Genomic DNA, 21,515 nt, shown 5'->3' with positions numbered 1-21,515 from the left:
CTTGTTAAGAGGGCCACCATTGTGTGTGCACTGAAACGATTGTCTCATAAGAATTTTAGTTTTAGACATAGGATTCAGAATAGACTTAGGAAGTAAACTACACGGACTTCTCTGTTGAGTTACTCTGTGAGTTACTATTTCAGTTTGTAATATGAAAAATGATAATTTTAAGGCAGAAGCTGTTGAAGAACCTAGCGCTGCCTCTCAGATTGCAATTTTCTGGATTGCAGATTTCTGGTCTTTATTGGACTCCATCCTTCATACAGATCTTGGATGTTGACTAATTTTTGTAGCCTTGAAACTCACTATTCTGCTTTTATTTCTGACAGTGTTAGGATTTTAAAGTCATTCCATTATAGCCCAAATGATTTGCCTTTTTGGACTTAGTATTTGTAATACTTCCCTTTGATCTTAGATTACCAATTAGAGTTTAGATGTAAAAAGTGAAAATCCAAGAAAAGTTCATATCTCTCTTTGAGAATCTGATGGAATTGCATTTCATAGAATCATAGAATGGCCTGTCTTGGAAGGAACCTAAGATCAGTTAGTTTCACCCCACTGTGACCAGGGGCAGGGACACCTCCCACTAGAGCAGGTTCCTCCAAGCCCCATCCAACCTGGCCTTGAACACTGCTGGGGTGAGGCATCCACAGGTTCTCTGGGCAACCTGTTCCAGTGCATTAGCACCCTCACATTAAAGAATTTCATCATAATGTCTGATTTAAGCCTCCTCTCTTTCAGTTTGAAGTCGTTGCCCTGTCACTACATGCCTTTGTAAAAATGCCACTCTCTCTGCCTGCGTTGATCTTCAAATTCTAGGTTGCTGATAGAGTCATGTGTTTATACAGAAGAAGTTGGTTGTTCTCATAGTAACCAAATCTTTTCACTAAACAATTTGTGTTTAATAATTTTTAAGAATTTTTTTTGCTCTTATCCAAAGATACTTGGACCACAGAATTCTGGAAGTATTAAATTAAATTGACATGAATCTAAAACAAAACACCAGCGAGAGAAGTTTCACCCAGTTTTCTGTCTTGGGAAGGTCTTCTTTATTATATAAAAAATAATTGTTCAACCTTCTCTTATATTTGAATAAACAAAGTCTTTAGGCTAGGATAATTCCAAGAATATTTCTCAGTTTTTCAAAGATATGTTAAGTTTAACATAAAATAATACCAAACTCCTTTTGAGTTGGAGTCCACTGATAAGCAAAACTTTTGTTTTTAAATTTATTTAATCAATTACATCTGGGTTCTTAGAATTTTTGAAACTGAAAAAATTCCACAAGTATACTTAAAAATGAGGAGGTTTTGAGGATATCATAGACCCAAATGCTATAGGCAAGTGTGTTTTGGTAACAGCAATCTACTGAATATTTTAAGGTAAAAGCATAGGCATTTTGGAGGTGTTAGTTAAGATCTAAGACTTGATTTGTTGGATTTAGTTTTTCAAGAAATCTGTCTGTATAGCCATGTGGACAGAGACAGTAAGGGTTTTATTAGAAAATAAGATAAATTTACCGTAAAAATACTTTACGGTATTTTATTTAAAATAAGTATCACAGCATGGCAATTTCTAGGGATCTCTTTTGGAAGAAGAAAAGAGTAGAAAAACAACCTCAAAGCGAATAAAGAATAATAATTTTCATATATTGATCATGCTAAAGTCAACAGCAGAAACTGCATGACGTAGCGGAGCGGGTTTTGATGTAATCTGTGATCGAGTCAGCTTAAATGGAGTTATGTTTTAAAGTACTCAGTATTTCATTTTTTTACAGAAGAAAATAAAAAGTAGTGATACAATAAGAAGTCAATAATTAGTGACATTTCTCTAATTCTTACAGGTCAGCAGCAGGAGCTGGACTCAAGGATATAAAAGTCCTTTTAAAGTTAAATAATTCTATGAGCACTTAACAGGTGTAGACTTTTTAAAGTAACAGGAATGTGAATTGAAATTGTTGTAACAGATTGAAGTTGTCAACTCTTTTTTGAGTTACTAATATAGTTCTAAAACTTGTGTTTCACGTGGAGCTCTTTTATTACATACATCTGAGAAATCAGTAAGATGTGTGTGTCAAGTTCATAGGTGTATTTCTGTTTTGTAAAAAGAGTAAAATTCAAATAATAAAATAAATTCCAGAACCTGAGTGCAACTACATTTCCCTTATCTACTGACACTATTTCTGTCTTCTTGGTTTTGGTGGATTTCTTTCATTTTTATATAATGCTCAGGTTTTGTTCAAACAAACATGAAGTCTAGTTTTCTTTAAAGCATTCTTTTGATTGCATGGCTTGTCACTTCTCATTTTCTTCTTTTTCTTTTTGTTTTTTCTCTGTGTGTTCATGAGCTAATGGTTATAAACAGGCATTTTACTGATCATAGGTGGTAATGATATCTGTTTGCAACTACATATGGCCTAAACTATGCAAAATGAGGAACAGAATATATTTAAGGAACAGTCAGCAAAAGCACAGGCAAATTTTACTGTCTGACAAATGTCTTATACTTACTGTATGAAGAGTTGAGGTTTTTCTAAAGAAAGTGGTCAACATCTTTAATTTTTAATTTATTTGTTGAAATAATAAGTTTATCTTTGGCTTTATGAAAAGCATATTTTGCATAAATAAAATGTCTGTGCCCATTTGTCTGTTTCTGAGAAATACGAAATACTAAGCTTACTAAGCTTACTAAGATGCTTGATTGATTTTAATCAACTTTGGACGACTTCAGTTCTTGATTGGCATGAATTTGGAGATTTATTTACTTAACCTTTTTTTTACACTGCTTTTTGTAATTTTTGTCAGTATTCCTGACTTTTTTTATGTAGGGAACACCAGTATTTGAGAACACAGTGTCACATGATGATTGTACCAAATTTTATGTTCTCTATTGAAATGCGTATTTTGTCTTAAGAATATGTGCAAACAGTTGCAAGCAAGTGATGTTGTCAGGATCTTGTTAATAAGGGATAAAATAAAACTTCTAGTTAGTCTTAAGAGCATGTCTTCTGGATCAGGTTTGTTGATTGAAGAGCTTACTGCTTGCCAGCTGCTCGTCATTGCTGTCAGAACACCACTGGCAATAGAGTTTCATGAGTTTCCCCTCATCAGTGCAGTCCAAGGTAAGCTCAAGCCACTTCCATTGACTTTTAAACTACCCACCATTAGTTATGCAATCAGTTAGGGAGGCTGTTTACATCATTACTTCTCCAGCAATGGCACTGAGGTGTTAACCTCCAGCTACCTGGATGCATTGGCCATGTGGGAATTCTATCATCTTTCTCTGGCACAGCTGTTAAAAGATGAATATCTGTCCGCAGCCTTATGGCACTGAGGAGGAGGCGTGAGCTAAAGCATTTCACTTTGTGATTGCCGTAAGGTGACCCAACAAGCATATTGCTGCTGCTTACACTAAGAAAGAAAGTTTTGCCCAGTGGTTGTTACAGGGTGGGGTGTGATCACACCTGGTAATGAAAGCTCAACTGACCAGGAGTCAGTTGTCAAGCCATGCTAACTTGACCACTCTTGGTCATGCATGCATGAGTCTGCTACTGAATATCAGGGTTATAACCTACTGCTAGCTGCTAGCTGTGAAATGTGTCCTCTCTGAAAAGGTTTGGTAGATAGGTAAGTTGATCACTGTGCGGCAGCCTTATATTGTGTCAAGGAATTGCTGCACGTGGGTTGATAGCTAGGAAAGGTCCTGGAATTCAACAGTTTAATAAAATAAAGTACCAGCCTTGAGCAACACTGTGAGCTAGAGTCTATTTTTTCCTTTAAGTTTTCAGTTTGATGCCAACACTTGTGCTCTTTAAGGATGTTATGGATACAAGTTTTAGATTTACAGTAAAAAAGTACTTTTCTGAGGCAGTTCTTAAATAACAATATGTTTAGTTCCAGAATATGCAGTTAAGGTTTTTGTTCAGCCAGTGATACTTAAAACTTGAAGTTTCACTAGAAACAAGTCTAGAAGGTGCAATATTTTGTCAAGAAATTTAATAGCATGTGACATACAAAATACTGTCTAATAAGTAGAATAAGTTACTGCAGAAGAAATGTCCGTATAAAACAGCCATTCTTAAGAACATAAATTTAGATTTACAAAATAGGGTGGTGGTCTAAAAATGTTTCCTTAATATTTTGAGACCCGGTTTTGATTATGCATTCATGGGTAATTTAGGAGAGCAGAAATATTTGCAGCTTTTACATGTTTCTGTAAAATTGTTAATATGTTTCTCTAGGCAGTTTTAAGTAAATGGTGTGTTACGCATCTGATTTTTTTGTTAACACTGTAGTATATCTCTACTGTCATTTTCTAGATAATTCAACAGCCTTCTTTAAGTGAGCTAGAGGACTGTATTACAGTGCAAGAATCTGAAATGGAGCTTTTACAGAAAAAATTGAAGGAAGGGGATCCTAACCTAGCAGAGCATAATTTGTACACTGCAGATACTCTGGAAAGCAACAATATAAGGACTGGAAAAAAGCACGAGGTAGGGTAGTTTTATTGTCTGGTGTATTTGTGTGTAAGTCAGGCTGGTGAAGCCAAACGTTTTTGCTCAAGGGCCCAGATAATAATTTTAATATCTGTTGACGCTGCTTATAATTCTGGAAGCTTGTTTGAATCGTTCCTGTGTTATCTGCCAAAGACTTGTTAAAATAGCTGTTGGGAGTAGAAGGTTTTACCTTATTAAATACTGAATAAGGGATTCTTAATTAAATGAACTATTTGCAGGATAAATTCTTTGTAGGTTTGCTAAAATGAATATTTATCAGATATTTTGTGGTGTTTATTAGAATGACCATCTTTCACTGTAAGGAAAGTGAGACAAATATAAATGGTTATTATTATGAATTTTTAAATGAAAAATATTTTTTCCCAAAGTCTTGATTTCTGGAGTGGAATATAGTATTTTTTCTACTATGAATGACAACAATATCCTTTGAAGTTTATACTTTCAGCTTTGTATGGTGCTGAACTGCCTCTTTTGTGGAGTCTCATTGTTTGATTTAGGCATTAAATAACAATAACAGCACCTATGAGCTATAGTAAATGAGTGACACTTGTAAATAATTCCAGTATTTAAATGGATTTATTAAATTAGCTGAAATCATGATGTTTTTCATTGTGTTCAGACTCTTCCTCATCTATTTTTTATTGTGATTGTATAGAGTATTAGAAACTGTTAACAAGGTTGCAAAGGTGAATGTGATTCTGAATGGTATAAATAATGCACTAGTGTGGACCATCTTGTCCACTTCCTCTGAAATCTTCTAGTTTATCCGAATATGGTATCTGATCACATTTTCTTTTAAAAATCTATAGCTTGCTCTTTCTTAATGATCTGTACTGTATGTTAGTTTTGGGAAAAGACATGCTTTAGAACATTTCTTCAGGAGCATGTGGTGGGCATTTCTGTGAAAATGTGCTTAAGAAAAAACTAAATGCTACACAGGCAGTATAGACTGAAGAACAGAGGGTAAGAAACAGCCTGACAAGCGTGAAGGTCAGGAAGGAGGAGAGGGAGGGGTTGCTTCATGTGCTGGAAACAGGTATTTCTCTACAGCCCAGGGAGAGGATCACTGTGGAGCAGATGTAAATAAAATAGCTTGTGGAGGAGCCCAGAGCAAGTGGATATTTGCTCATAGAAGCTACAGCTTGTGGAGGGGAGTAGATACTGGAGTAGGTTCCTCTCTTAAATGAGCTGTGGTCCATGGAAGATCCGCTCTGGAATAAGTTTATCCTGGAGGACTCCAGCCTGTGAGGCCCTGTGCCAGAGTGGGAGGAAAGTGTGAGGAGGAAAGAATAGCCCAATGGGAGCTGTTAAGCATTTATTGTAAACCTTCTGCCTGCATGGCTCAGCAGGTGGTAAAAGAGTCAGGAGCTATGGAATGAAGTTATGCCTGGGAAGCTGGGAGCTTCTTTTGGGTAGGGAAGACAGTGTTAATTAATTTTTTTTTCTTTATTTCTTACAACCTAAATATATTCTAAGTGGCAATAGCTTAAATAAATTTTCTTCAGGTTGAGTCAGCCCATGATGCTGAGCGGTAAACCCACCAGCTTTATCATCCTATTTTCTCCTGTCCTAGTTGGGAAGGAAACTGGGAGAGCAGTTAAGTGGGTGTTTGACCCTTTGCCAAGGTTAGCACCCCACAATGTCTTTTTCTGTTTCCTCAGGGGAAAGTAAATGAGACTGCTGTGTTTGTCATGAACTGTGTCAAAATAAAGCAATTATACTGCCTTCCTTTAGTAAAACTAAATTCAAATTTTAAAGCGTATTGTACAAAATCTCTTCCTGTTTTGATATGTAGGTCTGAGTTATGCTCTTTAAATAGTCAAGGCTGTTTGATATGTCCACTTTTTCACAAGAGCACACAAGTCTCTAAAACTTTTGGGAGTTCAGTTGTTTAACTCCTTTGTATGTAAGGCGACACAGTATGTGAAATTGTGGAAATACTGTGGATTTTCTAAATGGAGAAGCTAGTATTGCTGTGCTAGTACTTTACCCTTTTTCCTTGCAGTATCTTCTCATTCCCTTGTTTTTCAGCCTTTTATGACAAAATCAGAAGTCATTAGCGCATGATTTCACAGAAAGAGTAGGTGGGATATTCAATGTTTGTTTTATAAAAATGATCCTTTTGACTTTACAAAGACTATTGTGCTGCCCTTCATTCCCCCATATATACATTCCCAGGATACAAAGAACAAATAAGCATGGAATCACTTCTGATCAGAATGACACTGCATTGATGACCTACTGCTCTAAAAATGTTTAAAAGGCTTTGAAAGAAGGAACAGTTGAAAAGGTGTTGAAAAGAAGAGCCTGGTACAAACAGAAACTTGGCACTACTGCAGTAAATTGAGATGTATGGCCACCCGACTGCATGCTTCTGGCTGTGTTTACACATGCAACAGCATAGATACATCTATAGCCTTGTGTTGGTTTCTTTGTGAATTACAGAAATCCACATCTCTTGCCTACAGCTGTACTGAGGAATAGAAACAACTTATTCTTTGAGAGACATTTCAAAGCTTCGTTAAACTTGGTTGTGGTGTCCTGTTTCATGATATTGTTAAGTGTGTATTTAGAGGCAGTTGTAACAATCATGGTCCTGTCTATGTGAAAAGTGGTGTAGCTGTGTGCTGTTGGGTTTGAAGACTTAGGAGTCATTGGCTTGACCTTCCTAGAGCTCTTCTTGGAGCTTAAACTTTGTGAGCAATATATGATTTCTGTTAGCTGTTTAAACTGACATTCATATGTAGGCTGGCTAATTCAGTAGGGTTTTGTGGTTTTCTTGTAGCTAAACTTTCCCATGATATGGTGCATGGGAGTTAGAATTGCCTTTTGTTCATGTACATTCTATACCATTCTTCTAGGTCTATAGTGTCAAGACACTGAAAGACATGTGTTAACTTGCAGTGCTAGTAAAGTTCCTGTCGAAACATAGCGAATCAAGATTTTAGCATTTTTCTTTCTAAAAACCCCCACATCTATCTGGTCAGTCTTGGTTTCAGCCTCAACAATGTTTCTGTTTCTTCAATTGATAAAATCATTACGATTTCTGCCCGCTATCCTCTGAGCTGTATCTTGGCAGTCATTGATATCAAGCCTGTAAAGAAAAAGTGCTCCTAAGACTTTTCAGGAGGAGTTCTGACTTCCCTACTTTGGTTTGGGTTTTGGGGCTTTTTTGTTGGTGGGGTTATTTTTGTTTGGTTGGGTTTTTTTTTGTTGGTTATTTTATGGTTTTCATTGTTTGTTTGTTTTATTTGACCTGTTTTGGCACTTTATTCAACATGAAACCTTGAATTATTGAATTCAAGAACATGGCTATTTGCAGTTTTGTCCCATGATGTCTTTCATTGTGCAGACAGGTAATAGAAGGTTGTCTAGAAATAGACATATTTTCTTTTCCTGCTTGTGTGCCTCCATTAATGTGTGTCCCATCCACTTACCTGCTCTTTCTTTTTGCTAAATCTTCTATCACAAAATTTCATATCTATTATATAATAGAAACTCTGTTCATTTCTGGGTTTCTGCTATTTGGTTTAGTCTTCAGTAAAAGTGTTTAAGGAACATTCAATGAAAAATATTCTGGTCTGGATTCCTTTCCTGACTTCGATTAACAATCTTCACTGATAAAATTGGAGGGGTTTTTTTACTCCTAAACATGTAGAAAATTTTTGAAACATTACATTTTGAAACATTATATACATTTCTGTATATATTTTATAGAGGTATGACAAAATTTTTCCGTAGAATATGAGGACTGAATAAAAAATTTAATGTTTATATTTGACGGGAGCAACAGCAGTAAAGTTTGCACTTGTGAGAAGATTTTTACAGATGCCATCTTTCAAACTGAGTTTTGCAGCAGCCCCAGGCAATCCAATTACAGTGTATTTTACTACACAGTCTCCTTTGTCTTGATAGAACTCTTTACCTCCTTAGCAAAGATTGAGTTCAAACTACCTATGTGCAAATGTAAAGCCCAGATCCAGTGTCCTTTCTCCACAGACCTTTAGTCTGATCACTAAAAAGGTGAAAGTTATGGAATACATATCACCAATCCCATCCATTGTCAGAGGTAATCATTCCCATATCCATAAGTAGTTAAAAGTTTTCTCATTTTTTTTCACATAGCTTGGCTCTAGCACATTCCGAGGTAGCTATATATAAACTCTGAGTGTGTGTATAATATATCTATCTATCTATATATATGTATAAAAAATTCTTATGTACTTGTATCTGATCAGCTGTGACTAGACTAGCAAGACAGTGAATTTTATCTTTTTTGGTATTTTTTTTCCTCTTTTCTCTGTTCCTTCTCAGGTTTTCTCTACCTATTAATTCTTAAGAGCCTCGTGTTGGTTGATCTCCTCCTTTTCCTTTGTTGTCCTTCACTTTGGCAGCAAGCAGAGTGCTTTGACCTTCTATATCTGATTTCAGAGAAACTGTGTATATTCCAGATTTTCTCTATACCAGCATAAAGTTTACCTAGAAGCAATTATTGAAAAATAATGAAAAGTACAGTCATAAATAATATGACTGTATAGAATGATTAAGGAATGTAGAGGATAGGAGGGTTGGGTTTTGGTTGCTTTTTTTTTTAAAGCTCTTCATTTTATTTACAAAATTGGGGACTTTGAAGATGATTATATCTTTTAGTATTTGGATTTTAAATGTACTAAAATCTTTTCCAGATGTTAGCTCTGGTTTGGTTTGTTTTTGTTTTTGTTTTTTTTTTTTTGAGGGGAGGGGTTGTTTTGATTTGGTTTATTCTTGGGATTTTTTTTTTGGTTTTGGGTTGTTTTGTTTTTTGGGTTGTTGGGTTTTTTTGTTTGTTTGGATTGGTTTTGGTTTTTGTTGGGGTTTTTTTGTGAGAGTGTAACACTTTTTCTAATAAATTTTGCCTGGTTGTTTGTTGGACTTTTTTATGTCTGTTTCAGGTATGTGTCATAAGCAAAAGAATAATTAAATCAAATGACAAAACCACATTGGAAATATTTACATTCATAAATATAAATATAAATATAAATATAAATATAAATATAAATATAAATATAAATATAAATATAAGTATAAATATAAATATGAGATGCTACTGTTCTCTGATATTTGGTGACAGATTTTTTTTTCTTCTTTTTGGAAACCCATACTATTTAAAATGAAAATGTGGTATATGATGTCTTATAAATATTTCATGCTGGAAGGTAGTAGTCAAAGAAAAAAATGTCAGTTGCTAATTAAGATACTCTTCAAAATTAAGTTAATTTAATGGACTAGTGAAAATATTGATACCTACAGTATTGAAGAAGAATTTATCCCTGATTTATTTTATTGTGGATCAGTGTTTTTGCAGAGAAAGTGGCATAATGCAGCAAGAATAATCACAATTTACCTAAGTTTCTATTTGACTTTATGTGTTGGCACAACAGTATTTTGCCTGATTGGCATTAAGTGTGTGTTGGTATTTCACTGTTCTTAACCCAAGTTATTCCAAAAATCTGAAAGTCTAATTTTATGAGGCCTTTCTTTCTCTGCCATAAGGAGATATGACATAGAGTGAACAAGAAAGCTGCCCAGTTTAAGTGTTACTTTCACATGCTCTTTCTCCAGATTGCTGTATGAAGCTGTACATAATATAAACACATATTCTTGTCTCTAGTTAGTCACATTATAGTTAATGACCATATGGTCATTATGGTATAAGATCTACTGTCTGTTGTATTTATATTCCTCAAGCATATTGTTCCTTCAACTTCACAGTGTGTTAAACTATTTCAAAGGGAAAAAAATCCTTTCCCTCTTGTTTCTGGTTGTCCTATCAAGTGTAACCTTGGACCCTTATAGAGCAATTAGACCAGCCTCTATCCCCTCCTTTGTAATGAGGTTTCTTGCATTTCTGAGTCTATAACCCTTTAGTCTTCCCTAATGGGACATCATTATTCTGAAAGAAACAATGTAAATGTAAATGAATATTCTCATTAACGAGTCACAGAGAAACCTTTAGTGGTAGCGCTGTGGTAATTCTGCTTGTTATTTCTCTGGTATTCCATGCAGATTTTTTTTTTTTTATAATTCATTATTAGTATTCAAAATTACTTCTTCTTTAATTCTGCATGTCTTTCATAATCCGGTGTTCCAACTAGTTCAACCATGTCCTTGTTTTATTCTCCAGAAACCACCTGTGAAACGTTCAAGGTCTCTGTCCCCAAAGAGCTCTTTTAGAGAGTCAGAGGAACTAAAGAAGCTTAAAATAGCTGAAAGGAAGATTGAAAACTTAGAGAAGACACTACAGCTAAAGGTGAAAATTAAATAAAAATAAAGAAAAAGCCTGCTAGCTATAAGCTTGCATAGATAAAGATATACCAAAACAAACAGACATTTAAAAAATTAAAAATACACATATTTTTATGCACTGTAAGTCTCTTCGGATCAGAGAGCACTCTCCATTAGTTTACCTTTTTACTTTACAGTGTGAGTAATCTTGCAGTCCTGTGGAAGCTTAATTGAGCTGTCATCAATAGCACATACTTGTTAAATACATTTTCAAAGTTTGTGTTTGGGTATATATATTCTGAGAAATTTATGTGTTCATATGAAGTAAATCAGAAAGTAGAAGCACTGAAAGTACAAAGACTTTTATGTACAATAAAGCCACACTTTAAAATGCTGAAGTCAGTAACTTAAAAAAGACCCCTGGAAATTATATAAGTTGTGGGTCCGTTAGTTGCTGGTCTAAAAGATGCTGTTTAAAAAAAACAATAACAATCCCCCTCGCTCCACCCCTTCATAGAAAATCTTAATTGAGCTTGTTTTGCAATTGCTCATTTTGTCCCAGTTTCACAGATTTTTGTAGCCGTGTTTTTGTTGGTTTGGTATTTTGCTACAGAGATACAGTAACTTTTGAACAAACTATTGGTTTAAAATTGCACCTCTGAATGCAAAATGCAAACCCTGAGTCATATTTTCTTAAACACTTAAAATTCATCTTCTTCTTTATTCTCCTCACTTTCCTCCCTCTCCTCCTTCTCTTTTTTGTGCTGCTTATCATTGTTCAGTTATGTAATTTGAAAGATATTTTCAAGTATGTGTAGCCTAAAGGAGAATTCGTTGTATTAAACATCCTATAATAAAAGTTATGTAAGTGAAAAAATTGGAAGCTCTACCAACCACAGTGATAAGTTAATTTTAGAAAAACTGTAAATGGGAAGTATATTTCAGCAAAATGTCACAATTCATCCATCTATGTACATGGGAGAATTTAAAGCATTATCTTAACACATGTAGAGTATATGAACAGGAGAGGTTATTTAGACTTCAAATTCAGTCTTCCAGGTTGTCTTGTTCCTGGGAGACAGAAAATTAATTTTGTTTTGTTTTTTCCCTCTGTTGAGAATTCTAAGGCATGTCCCACCAGCTAAACCTGAGAATTGGTCTTTGGGAGGCTTTCTGTTCATTACTCTTATTTGGTCTGCCTGACACTGATGCTACAGATTATTCTGGAACTGTAGGCTACAGCTGTTTTGCTCTTGGAAACAAAATGCTCTTGTGTGGAAACAAAATGCACAAAATGTCTATGGCTATTGCCTTCAATGATAGAGAGCTACACATTTCTTCTGGAAGGAGGAGTGAAGGAAAGCAGATGCAGAAGAGAAACAACTGTCTGTGCATAACCTCATATATAATTTGTACCATTCACCATACTGCCTTTACGTATCTTCTATTTAATCTTAAAGTATAATTTAAAAGTGCAGGTTTAAGATGTTACAGGTGTGGGATCTCTATCACAGACATCCATGATGTCTTTAAGGGGTAAATCTCCCCTTGAAAGTAAGCACATTAACTTCTTGCATTTTCTCTTGACAATCTATTTGGCTTCTTTTGCAGAATGTTTTAATGGTTTGAAAAGAAGCTGTAGAGGCCCAGGTCATTATAATAAACACTGTTGTGGCGCTACATTCATATTTCAATGAGGCTACTGCCAGCATGACAGTGAGCTAAGCTTCATAAAGTTAATGTCAGAACATTTATGTTGCTATTCTGTGATTTCTTAATGCTAGCCTTCTCTCAGGCTTTGTTTCTAGCAACAAAAAATGGATTTGACCCACATTTTCAAAACTGGTCCTTGCATTATTGCCTCTTCAAATGAAGTGTTTTCTATATGATTACTTGAAATTTTCTTGCTCAGAGAAATGGTTGCTCTGTCAATACACACACTAGTGATGCATGTCTGGAACATGAAATGGTGACTTTATACATTAGTACTGTCAAAAAATTGGTAACAATACAAAAAAAAAAAAAAAAAGAACAGCTCTATTTTTAGGGTTTTCAGGAATGCCTCAGTCAGTATTTCAAAGGAGCAAAAGAGGTCAAGGTCCCATTCACAGGTTTTTCCCATTCTCTCAGCTGACTCATTTCTCAACAAGAAAAGATGGCTCTTAGTATCTTTGTTGCTAGTATAAATGGGGTGATCATTTAGATTCAGAATTTTACACAGAATTGGCTTTGTTTCTGGGATACTAAAAAGTAACAGAGCATGCCTGATTGCACCCTTGTTTACAGAAGAGAACGTCAAAATGAATAAGAGTGTTTTGTTTTTTTTTTGCTTTTAAATAACAAATTATCAATCTGCTACTTAGATTGGTAAAAAACTTCGGTCTACTGTGGGTCTTTAAGAAGTGGGTAAGAGTTTGGTTGTTGAGAAGTAGATATTTGATACAAACTAAGAATACGTTGATCTTCTCCTGTATTGCTTCTAGAGCTCTGGTCACTGGTGTAGCCTAGAAGAGATAATCCTGGCTTTAACTGGAAAAGTCTCAAAACCAATAGGAGCTCTTCTCTTTGAGTTTTCTCATCCTTTTTAGGTTCTAAAGTTTTTGGAGGTAAATAAAATTAGAATATGCACACCAGTCTTCAGGGCCATCTTAAATACTTGTTTGTATTGTACACTCACATTTACCTCATATTTCATATGTAGTCCTATTCCATGTATAGTGTTCAGATGCTGAAAATAGATGAATATTGCATCTTATCCACGTAACTGTTTGTGGAAAAAACTGATATTGTAACTATTAGGGACCTCAGTTCTTGAAAGCCTAAGCATAGTCAAATAATTGAATCAGTGTAGTTTTTTAAATTTCCTTTTTACAGTAATAGAAGGTCAATTTCAATAAAAACTTGCATTTCTTGCATTAATGATTAGAATATTTTGACTTGTCTGAGCAGCCTACCAAAAGAAAAAAAGGCATAGGCAGTGGGGATTTTCCTACTGCAGATTGAACTTTGTGTTACTGTTATTCATTATTGCATGGGTGGTACTATGGATGACAGGGTACAGCTGGAGAGTAATCTGGAGGTCCAGCACTGTGAGAGATGGGTTGTTCTGTCCCACGTCCATGAATGTATACAAAACGGTGTACAAGACAGTTTAGTTATGAAATATAACATAATTCAGACAGAGATTAATCTAACAGATTATGGAAATTTCAGTGAATATTTTAAATCCTGAAGTGCTTTATTCAATAGAGAGAGTGATTAGGGCAGTTAATTGTCTAATTTCTATTTCTGCAAGAGCAGAGCAAGTGATAAGGGAAGGCAATAACTGTAACAGAATGGATAATAGAACAGGTAAGCAATAATGAAAAATGCAGATTCATTAATAGGAAAGGCCAAATTCTACAGTTGGTTGCATCTCTGAAAGGGCATTGACACTAATAAGCTTCTCAGGATTTATACTGAAGACATTATTTTCTAGTGCCCTGCCAGACTTGACCAGTTTTTGCTAACAATATCAAACAATCTCAAAACAGTTGTTTCATGAACTTTTCTTGAAAACACAACATCTGTAATTGTATTCTTGTGAAAATTTCTTTGTGCAAAACTTGGTAATGGTCTCTATGTTCTTAGTCTAAGATTTATGTGCTTTATGTGGTTGTTTTTAATATCATTGTGGTATTTATATGAGTTCACTTAAGCCCAGTCAAAAGTACTTTTTTAACAATTCAGAATTTAAAAATGTATTTGGCTTAGAGGTTGTTTCAGGAAAGAAAACCTATCACCACCACTTTGGGAAAGTATTTAGTGGTAGGGTCACTTTGGACTTGATTGTGTTCCTAAATCTTCTCTTTTTGTTTCTGAAGTCACTTCCAGAAAACTTCTGGAATTACGTATATAGTACCATTTAAAACTTTAGCTGGTGTCTTTCAACTTTGTGCATCATGAAAGGTGGGCTACATTTGATTGCCCAGCTTAGTATAGGTGCTTTGTAGTTATGAATACTCTGGAAACCCTTGCCATGTTTTTATAATGGGACTCAATTTTTATTGTTTGCAACTCTGACTATTGGTTTGTCTAATTTATTGACTAATGCTGAAAAGTCCTCCTTGCATATAAGCGGTGTAAATGCTTGCAAATAAGGTATTCTGATTTATTTAGTTCTGTAGTTGCTCTACAAGCAGAGCTCCCATTGAACTGAAAATGAAGCTCTGATTGCAAATTTTGCTACAGCATAATGAATTCTTTGCTGGTGAATTCTTTATTAGTGTTGAGTAGTTTGACTTGCTTTATAGCGTTAAATGCTTCTTCTTAGTGTTATTTTTTTTCCAGAGGACTGTATTGTCATTTAGAAAAGTCTGGGTTTAAGCTTACATGATGTTATCCTGCAATAATAATCAAGGTGTATTTTAATTTTTGTTCTGTACTTTTTTTGTATGGTTTTGATTATATAAAAGATATTGTAAACAATGTTTTTATTTCTTGTTTGCTGCATTACTAGAGGACAAAGTCTGGGTGTTGCAGGTGTATATATATTTACAGAAACAGCTTACTATGTGTGGAAATCCTGAAGCCATTTAAATGTAATTTTTTTTTCATGTGGCCAGTATTTCCCTTGAAAATACATAGAACAGTTTTCCATTGGGAAAAAAAGGAAAGAAAGTAGTTTTGAATGAAAAAAAGTGCCAACAGTCCTTTTTCAGTCTATGTGTTTTAAAATGTATTAGGCTTATGGATTCACCAGATAAAAGCTGGCATTTTGGTAGTAAATTTTTAAAACTTTCAGCAGCATGAAAATAGTATTTAAGTGAATTGCCAAATCAGCAGAATTTTCCAAAGTAGTAATAAGAAAACTTTGACCTCCAGGACTGTGAGTCCTGATCTTTCTATCTCGATTTCTGAGTCTCACAGTAATTGATAAAAGAGAACTTTCCTTTCATTTGATCTGCGTAATACTCTCTTACATTTTGTCCAACTCTGATTTTGTTTTTCTGGTTTCATACAGTCTCAAGAATCTTATGAGCTAAGAGCAGCCTATGGAAAACACGAAGAAAGGCTGCAGATGTTACAGACCAACTACAGAGCGCTAAAAGAGCAATTAAAGCAGTGGGAAGAGGGCAATAGCAGGTAAGTTACACAGCTCATTAAAAACATTTTCCTTACCCAAGAAATCTGAACAGAAGTATTATAAAGGTATTCAAAAGAGAATGTGATTTGAAGAAAGGAGCTACTGGGTGGTGATCAAGACTGTTCTTTGTTACAGCAGAATACATAGCTTACACCTATGTGAGAAAAATTGTAGTTGAAACCAAGAGGAAATATATTGAGCTGACACCTTGACTTACTTCATTTGGGCTCTCCTTGAGAGCCTGAGTACTGGACAAAGGTCAGCTAGGACTGCTTATGTTTCTCTAATTCCTCACTCATTTATTTTGTTGACTGTATGTTTTTAATTTTCTGTAACACAGCAGTTGCTCATTATGTTTCAAATAGTTTTTAAAAATAGTTTTATTCATTAAAATATAGAAATAATACCCTCTCTAACATTTAGTGATTCGTATATTAACTGAGGCTAAAATCTCCTTCCTTATAGGGGAAAAGTAAAATAATATGTGCATGAAAGCAAGGTGTTTTTATCTGTTAAATTATTTAAAAATAAATGATTTCTGATAATTTTACAAAAAATGCAGTAATATATCTTTCTTAATGGAAAGAGGGAAGACTTTACCATATAAAATTTGCATAATGAACATTCTGTATATCATTCTCCCTTAGGCTCTATACAGAACAGTGAAAATTTTTTGCAGAAATTCTTTTTTTAAGTCCTTAGCTTACAGATACTTTGGTAAATAGATGCAATTGGAGGAATTAAAGCATTTCTTATCAGTTCGGTTATCAAGCACTGCTGCTTTTCAGGACCTATTTCAAAGAAGTAGTTTCCTTGCAGCTTTAACAGGGCTTTAGCATGCACCTAACAGCTCAGTAAACACTTGTGTTTTCTACTAAAAATAATTATTTTTGCAGTTACAACAATACTGACTGATCTTGACACTAACTATCTCTCTCTGAAGAAAATGAGAGTCACAGAAAATGCTGCAAAACTGGTAGCTGTTCAGAGTCTGGGGTGATATAAAGCATCCTACTGTGAATGATAAACTGTTCCTTATATATAAGTAAAGATATTGCCTATCTTAGTAGATTTGCATTGCTTTGAAATATTAGCATTTATGTAGGAGCGATTTGTCTTTAAAAAAGGAAAAGAAAAGGTGTGGATGGAAACAATGGTGAGGTACAAAATTGCTACAGGCATCGGAGGAAGCACAGGAGCATTTTTTTAAATACCTAAGTATAATGGCAAATATATTTAGGCAAATTATAATGTAATGGTTTTGTTTTTTAAGGAAAAATATGGGGTTTTTTTCTTTTATTTCACTGCTTTAAATGTAGTGCTATCTGGAAGTGACTTAAGGATGATAGTTACTAAATTCAATGAAATTATTTAATTCTGTGTCTATACCTAGACAGGCTTCCAGATCCATTGAGAGTCCAAGGCTAAAAAGATAAAAAAAATTGAACTAGATAAAGACCTTAAAATCTTAGACTTGATATACAGTGAAGCACTGGATGTTCTGGTTCTGATAGTTTAAAAAAATTAAAAAGAAAAGGGAAAGAGAGACAAAGGTGACTTCTATTTAAAGTAAATGAGACGAGCTTGTGTTATAATGAATGTGTTTGGGAAAAGTAGGTATTGGGGAGAATATAATGCTCAGTCTTCACTTAGTCATCTAATTTTTTCATCTCTATTTAAGTTGAGCTGAAAATAACAGGGTTTCAATAATCTTTGTTACCAGGCTAGATTTGTATAAGTCACACTAAAGGAGGTTTGGTTTTCATTTTTAATACAGTTAAACAAAAGAAAGTAGACAAGACACAAATAAAAGCAGTCTGTAACAATAACATCTGTTATTTTGGTACCACAAAAAGCTGTATAGTGCTGCTGTAATGTAAATTGTGCATTAAGAAGTCAGTAACAGGTGCTTATGTGGCATTTCTGATCCTTTGTAAGTGATGGAGAACCCCATTCTCCATATTCTTCATAGATTAGTATCTGTTATTGAGATGGCAGCTGATGGGACCTAATCCACCTGTCAGTGTACATACAACTAGCACTGATGTACGTGACTGCAAAGATGATGGGGGCCTTAGGAGGCTACCACATTGTCTGAGAGTTTATTTCTCTGCCCAGTAGGAATTTGGATTGCAGAGTTTTAAATTGATTCCATAAAGCATTTTTTAATACAATTTTTATCTTTGGCATTATTAAAATATCTAAAAATACTTTAATGACTGAAAAACTCTTAAATAATTTTACTTTTCTGTGCTTCAAAAGTCAATATGCTTTTTCTTAATACATAATCTTGTCCATAGAGAGTTAATTCCTTCAATAAACAGTAGAACAACAGTGTGATTTAGAGTGGGCATTAGTTGCAACTTCCACATTGGCTTGCTGGGGTGTTTGGGGAGCTGATGACTTTCCCTTAATTTGCAAGAGATTACATGATGATTTTAACTTCTTCTTTCCCATACCAGTATTTAAAGTAATGTTATCAGAATGTGGGTGACACTATTCTGCCACATCACCTGGGAGGCATGGTGTGATACTTGCTCAATGTATATCTGAAATTATGTAACTGAACTTCTCTTTATTACCACAGTTAAGGTTTCATGCCTCAGAATGTATACTTCATACAAAATTCAGATTCAATGGATGCTGTACTTGAAAAATCTGTATTTTCTGAAAGCAGGGGTGCTTTTATTCTGGTTCTCCCAAATCATTTAGATATTTGAAAACAAACAACCTTTTTTAACTCATAAACAGCTTTGAAAATACTAAAAGCAGATACCAACGCACAAGCTCCTGTCAGCTTTGTCAAGAGGATTGTGATGTGATGTGGAATGAACTGGCTTTTTTTCAAAAGGGAGAACAAGAAGCTGCTGATTGAGAAGTGAGTTTCTTTCTTAAATGGTGTTTAAATAAAGAAACATACTGGGGGGTTTTTTTGTGAAGTGCTTTACAGGCCATACAAGAGGAATTCCTTGCAAAATTCCATTATGAAAGCATCTACCAAAAGCAGAAAAGGAAAACATCAGCTCTTTTTTTTTTTCTTCCTTCTCTCTCCCCCTTAAATCAGTGACAAGTTACAAGTTTGCTAGCACTAACAGAAACTGTATTCCATGATCTAGGGATTGTGTTAATTAATGTGGCTCTCATCTGTTGGAGGTGTCGCTCTTCATTAGCCTGTATTTTACACACTGCCGTGCTTCATTTTTGGAATGAGGTGGTGAGGGGATAACCTAGCCAGCCATCCTTGTTTGATCTCTGTGATACATACGCAATGCAGAATGCCTCAGCTCTCTTGGTTCCCTGCCCTGTCCTGCTAATCCCAGCTGAGCTCATTATGGTGTAGCCTTGCTGCTACTCCTGGAGCCAGAGCTGTCCAAGCTAATTACTGGTAGCAGCAGAGCTGCCTGTTAAGGGTCTGGTGTGGATCTGCTAACATGGTCCTTGGTAGTGACCTGCGAAAAGCACGAGGGAGTTGCTCTCTTTCTTGCTGTGCACAGCCTGTCCTTTGGGTTTAGTGCTGATCCCTTCACACAGCTCTTTCAGCTGTAGTAAGTGTAAAACTTGGTGAAGGAAACTCTTACTTTAGAAAACATACAGTTTGCTGCTTTGATCTCATAATTCATAGGCTATTACACTCAGCCAGGCAAAGTAAAAAAATGTCCTTTTATACTAGACAAAAGGAAGTTAGTATGGTATAATTAGCCCTTTGCTGTGATTTAACACTTTCTGTAAGTGACTATGATTTTTTGTTTTAATTTAAGAATCAAGACATCATAGAAAGTTTTATTCAGACTTTGTTTTTTGTCTGTGTTTAAAAAAAAAGTGTTTTCCCAATAGATCACAATATAAGCCCATTTTGTGGCAGTACCATGAAGGCTGCTATCCCAGAATTTCAACAGCAGCAAATTGTTTTGTTCTGTGTAAGTCCTTGTGTTGACCAGAATCTCCATTGGTGTATTATAGACAGTGTTACCAGTAGCTGTGTTGCATGGCATATTCTTATATCTGCCAGTTAAAATTGTGTGCCTGTTCTTGTCACTTCATTGTCACTTTTTTTCTTTTGCTGTTTTGAAGCTATAACAACAAATTATCACATGCAATTATTATATTCATTATTATTTAATTTTTTATTTTTATGTAGGAAAGAACACTTTCTTTCCATGTACGTAATTGCATACCTGGCAAGATGTATATGTAATTCCTTTTCCCTCACTAGTAAATGCATTCACCACAGGCAATAGTAGCTGAAGAGCAATTACATCAGCCTATTTTTTCACACAAAGCCATGTTCATATATTGTGTGCACCCTGAAGGTTGGTACAGCTGGACTGCTTTCCTAGAGCTCCTGTGCAGTCACATTTATGGGAGCACCCTTATTTCTTGTATGTTGCAGATCATTGACCTTGACTAGACTGTGGTGAGGTGTCATGAGCAGACAGTTGAGCTCTTCAGGATACAGGATTTATAAGGCAAAATGGATTCATAAAAGTCTGCATAGTAAGGATTTAGTAAGAAGCCAGTACAGCGTTGTGTTCATTAAGGTGAACTCTTTGTGTGGATTTAGGTGCTGTTTGTTCCTTATGGGCAATGTCACTTACTGTTGCAGTAAGGAAGAAATGAATGCATAATTGTGGGGTTTATATCTGTCTTTCTGTAATAATGGCAGTCTTTAATTTATTGAAGGATGTCATCATTTCAGAATTTCAGCTCATTTTCTTAAGAAAGTCAATACTAAATTTATTGTAATTTTAGATAAGTGGATAGAGCTTCTTTATATTGCTTCTATTGTTTTTTAAATTCTGTGGATAAAGGACATGATCTATGGAGTTGTATCAGTTACTTATATGTGTAATGTTACAGACAGTATAAGTAAATCAGATTAGCCCATAGGTTTTGCACTTAGTTGATAGAGTCTACAGATTGTTTTCTTAAGTTGATGTTGAACATACATATACCAATGCACTATTGCTTAAAGAAGAGTGTCGTTGTAGGGATTTTATTTTGGTTTAAGTAGTTCTAACTAGACTAGTTTTATTTTACCTATTAATTTTAATATTAATTTTACCTCAATAGGTAAAATTTCTCTCTCTGACTAAACCAAAGAGTGAGTGTTAGAAAATCAGATTTTTTTGTTGTTGCTTGTTTATGCATTTAATCTGTAAGAATTACTTTCTCTCTCATCTTCTGAGGGATAGAGCAATGATGTAAAATGTCTTTAATATGCACATACATTAATCATGGTTTTAGCCCTTCACTGGACCCACTCCAGGGGCTCCATGACTCCCTTCTAGTGAAGAACCCAGGAATGGACACAGCAATCCAGATGTGCTTCACCAAGGCTGAGTAGAGAGGCACGATCACCCTCCTCAGCCTGCTGGCACTGCTCTTCCTAATGCGCCACCACCAGGATGCCCTGCTGGCTCAGGGACAGCTTGCTGACCTGAAGGACTCACAGGTCACACTCCACAGAACTGCTTCACTGCACATCCAATTGTTCTGCTGCCTGATTGCAAGCTGGCTAATTTAAGTCATTTCAGCATTTCTGTATCAAAAGTTAGTTAGCTGGAGCATGGGGATACCCTGTCCCTTTGGCCTTAATGTACAAACTTTGGA

The 21,515-nt window shown here is 35.1% G+C and overlaps 1 protein-coding gene across 1 annotated transcript in view; it reads left to right on the top strand.

The window, feature by feature from the left end:
* Nucleotides 1-21,515, top strand: part of CNTLN (centlein) — a 193,754-nt gene that overhangs the window by 55,054 nt on the left and 117,185 nt on the right. The window contains 5 exon segments of the mRNA XM_058044544.1: nucleotides 4,319-4,492; nucleotides 10,680-10,740; nucleotides 15,781-15,904; nucleotides 18,657-18,744; nucleotides 18,746-18,783. Of these exon segments, the coding sequence (XP_057900527.1) occupies nucleotides 4,319-4,492; nucleotides 10,680-10,740; nucleotides 15,781-15,904; nucleotides 18,657-18,744; nucleotides 18,746-18,783 (485 nt within the window).

The sequence above is a fragment of the Melospiza georgiana genome, chromosome Z, assembly GCF_028018845.1.
Source record: "Melospiza georgiana isolate bMelGeo1 chromosome Z, bMelGeo1.pri, whole genome shotgun sequence".
In the NCBI taxonomy this organism is placed as follows: Eukaryota; Metazoa; Chordata; class Aves; order Passeriformes; family Passerellidae; genus Melospiza; species Melospiza georgiana.
The sequence above is the reverse complement of the archived record's forward strand: the minus strand, read 5'-3'. Positions and strand labels throughout refer to the sequence as shown.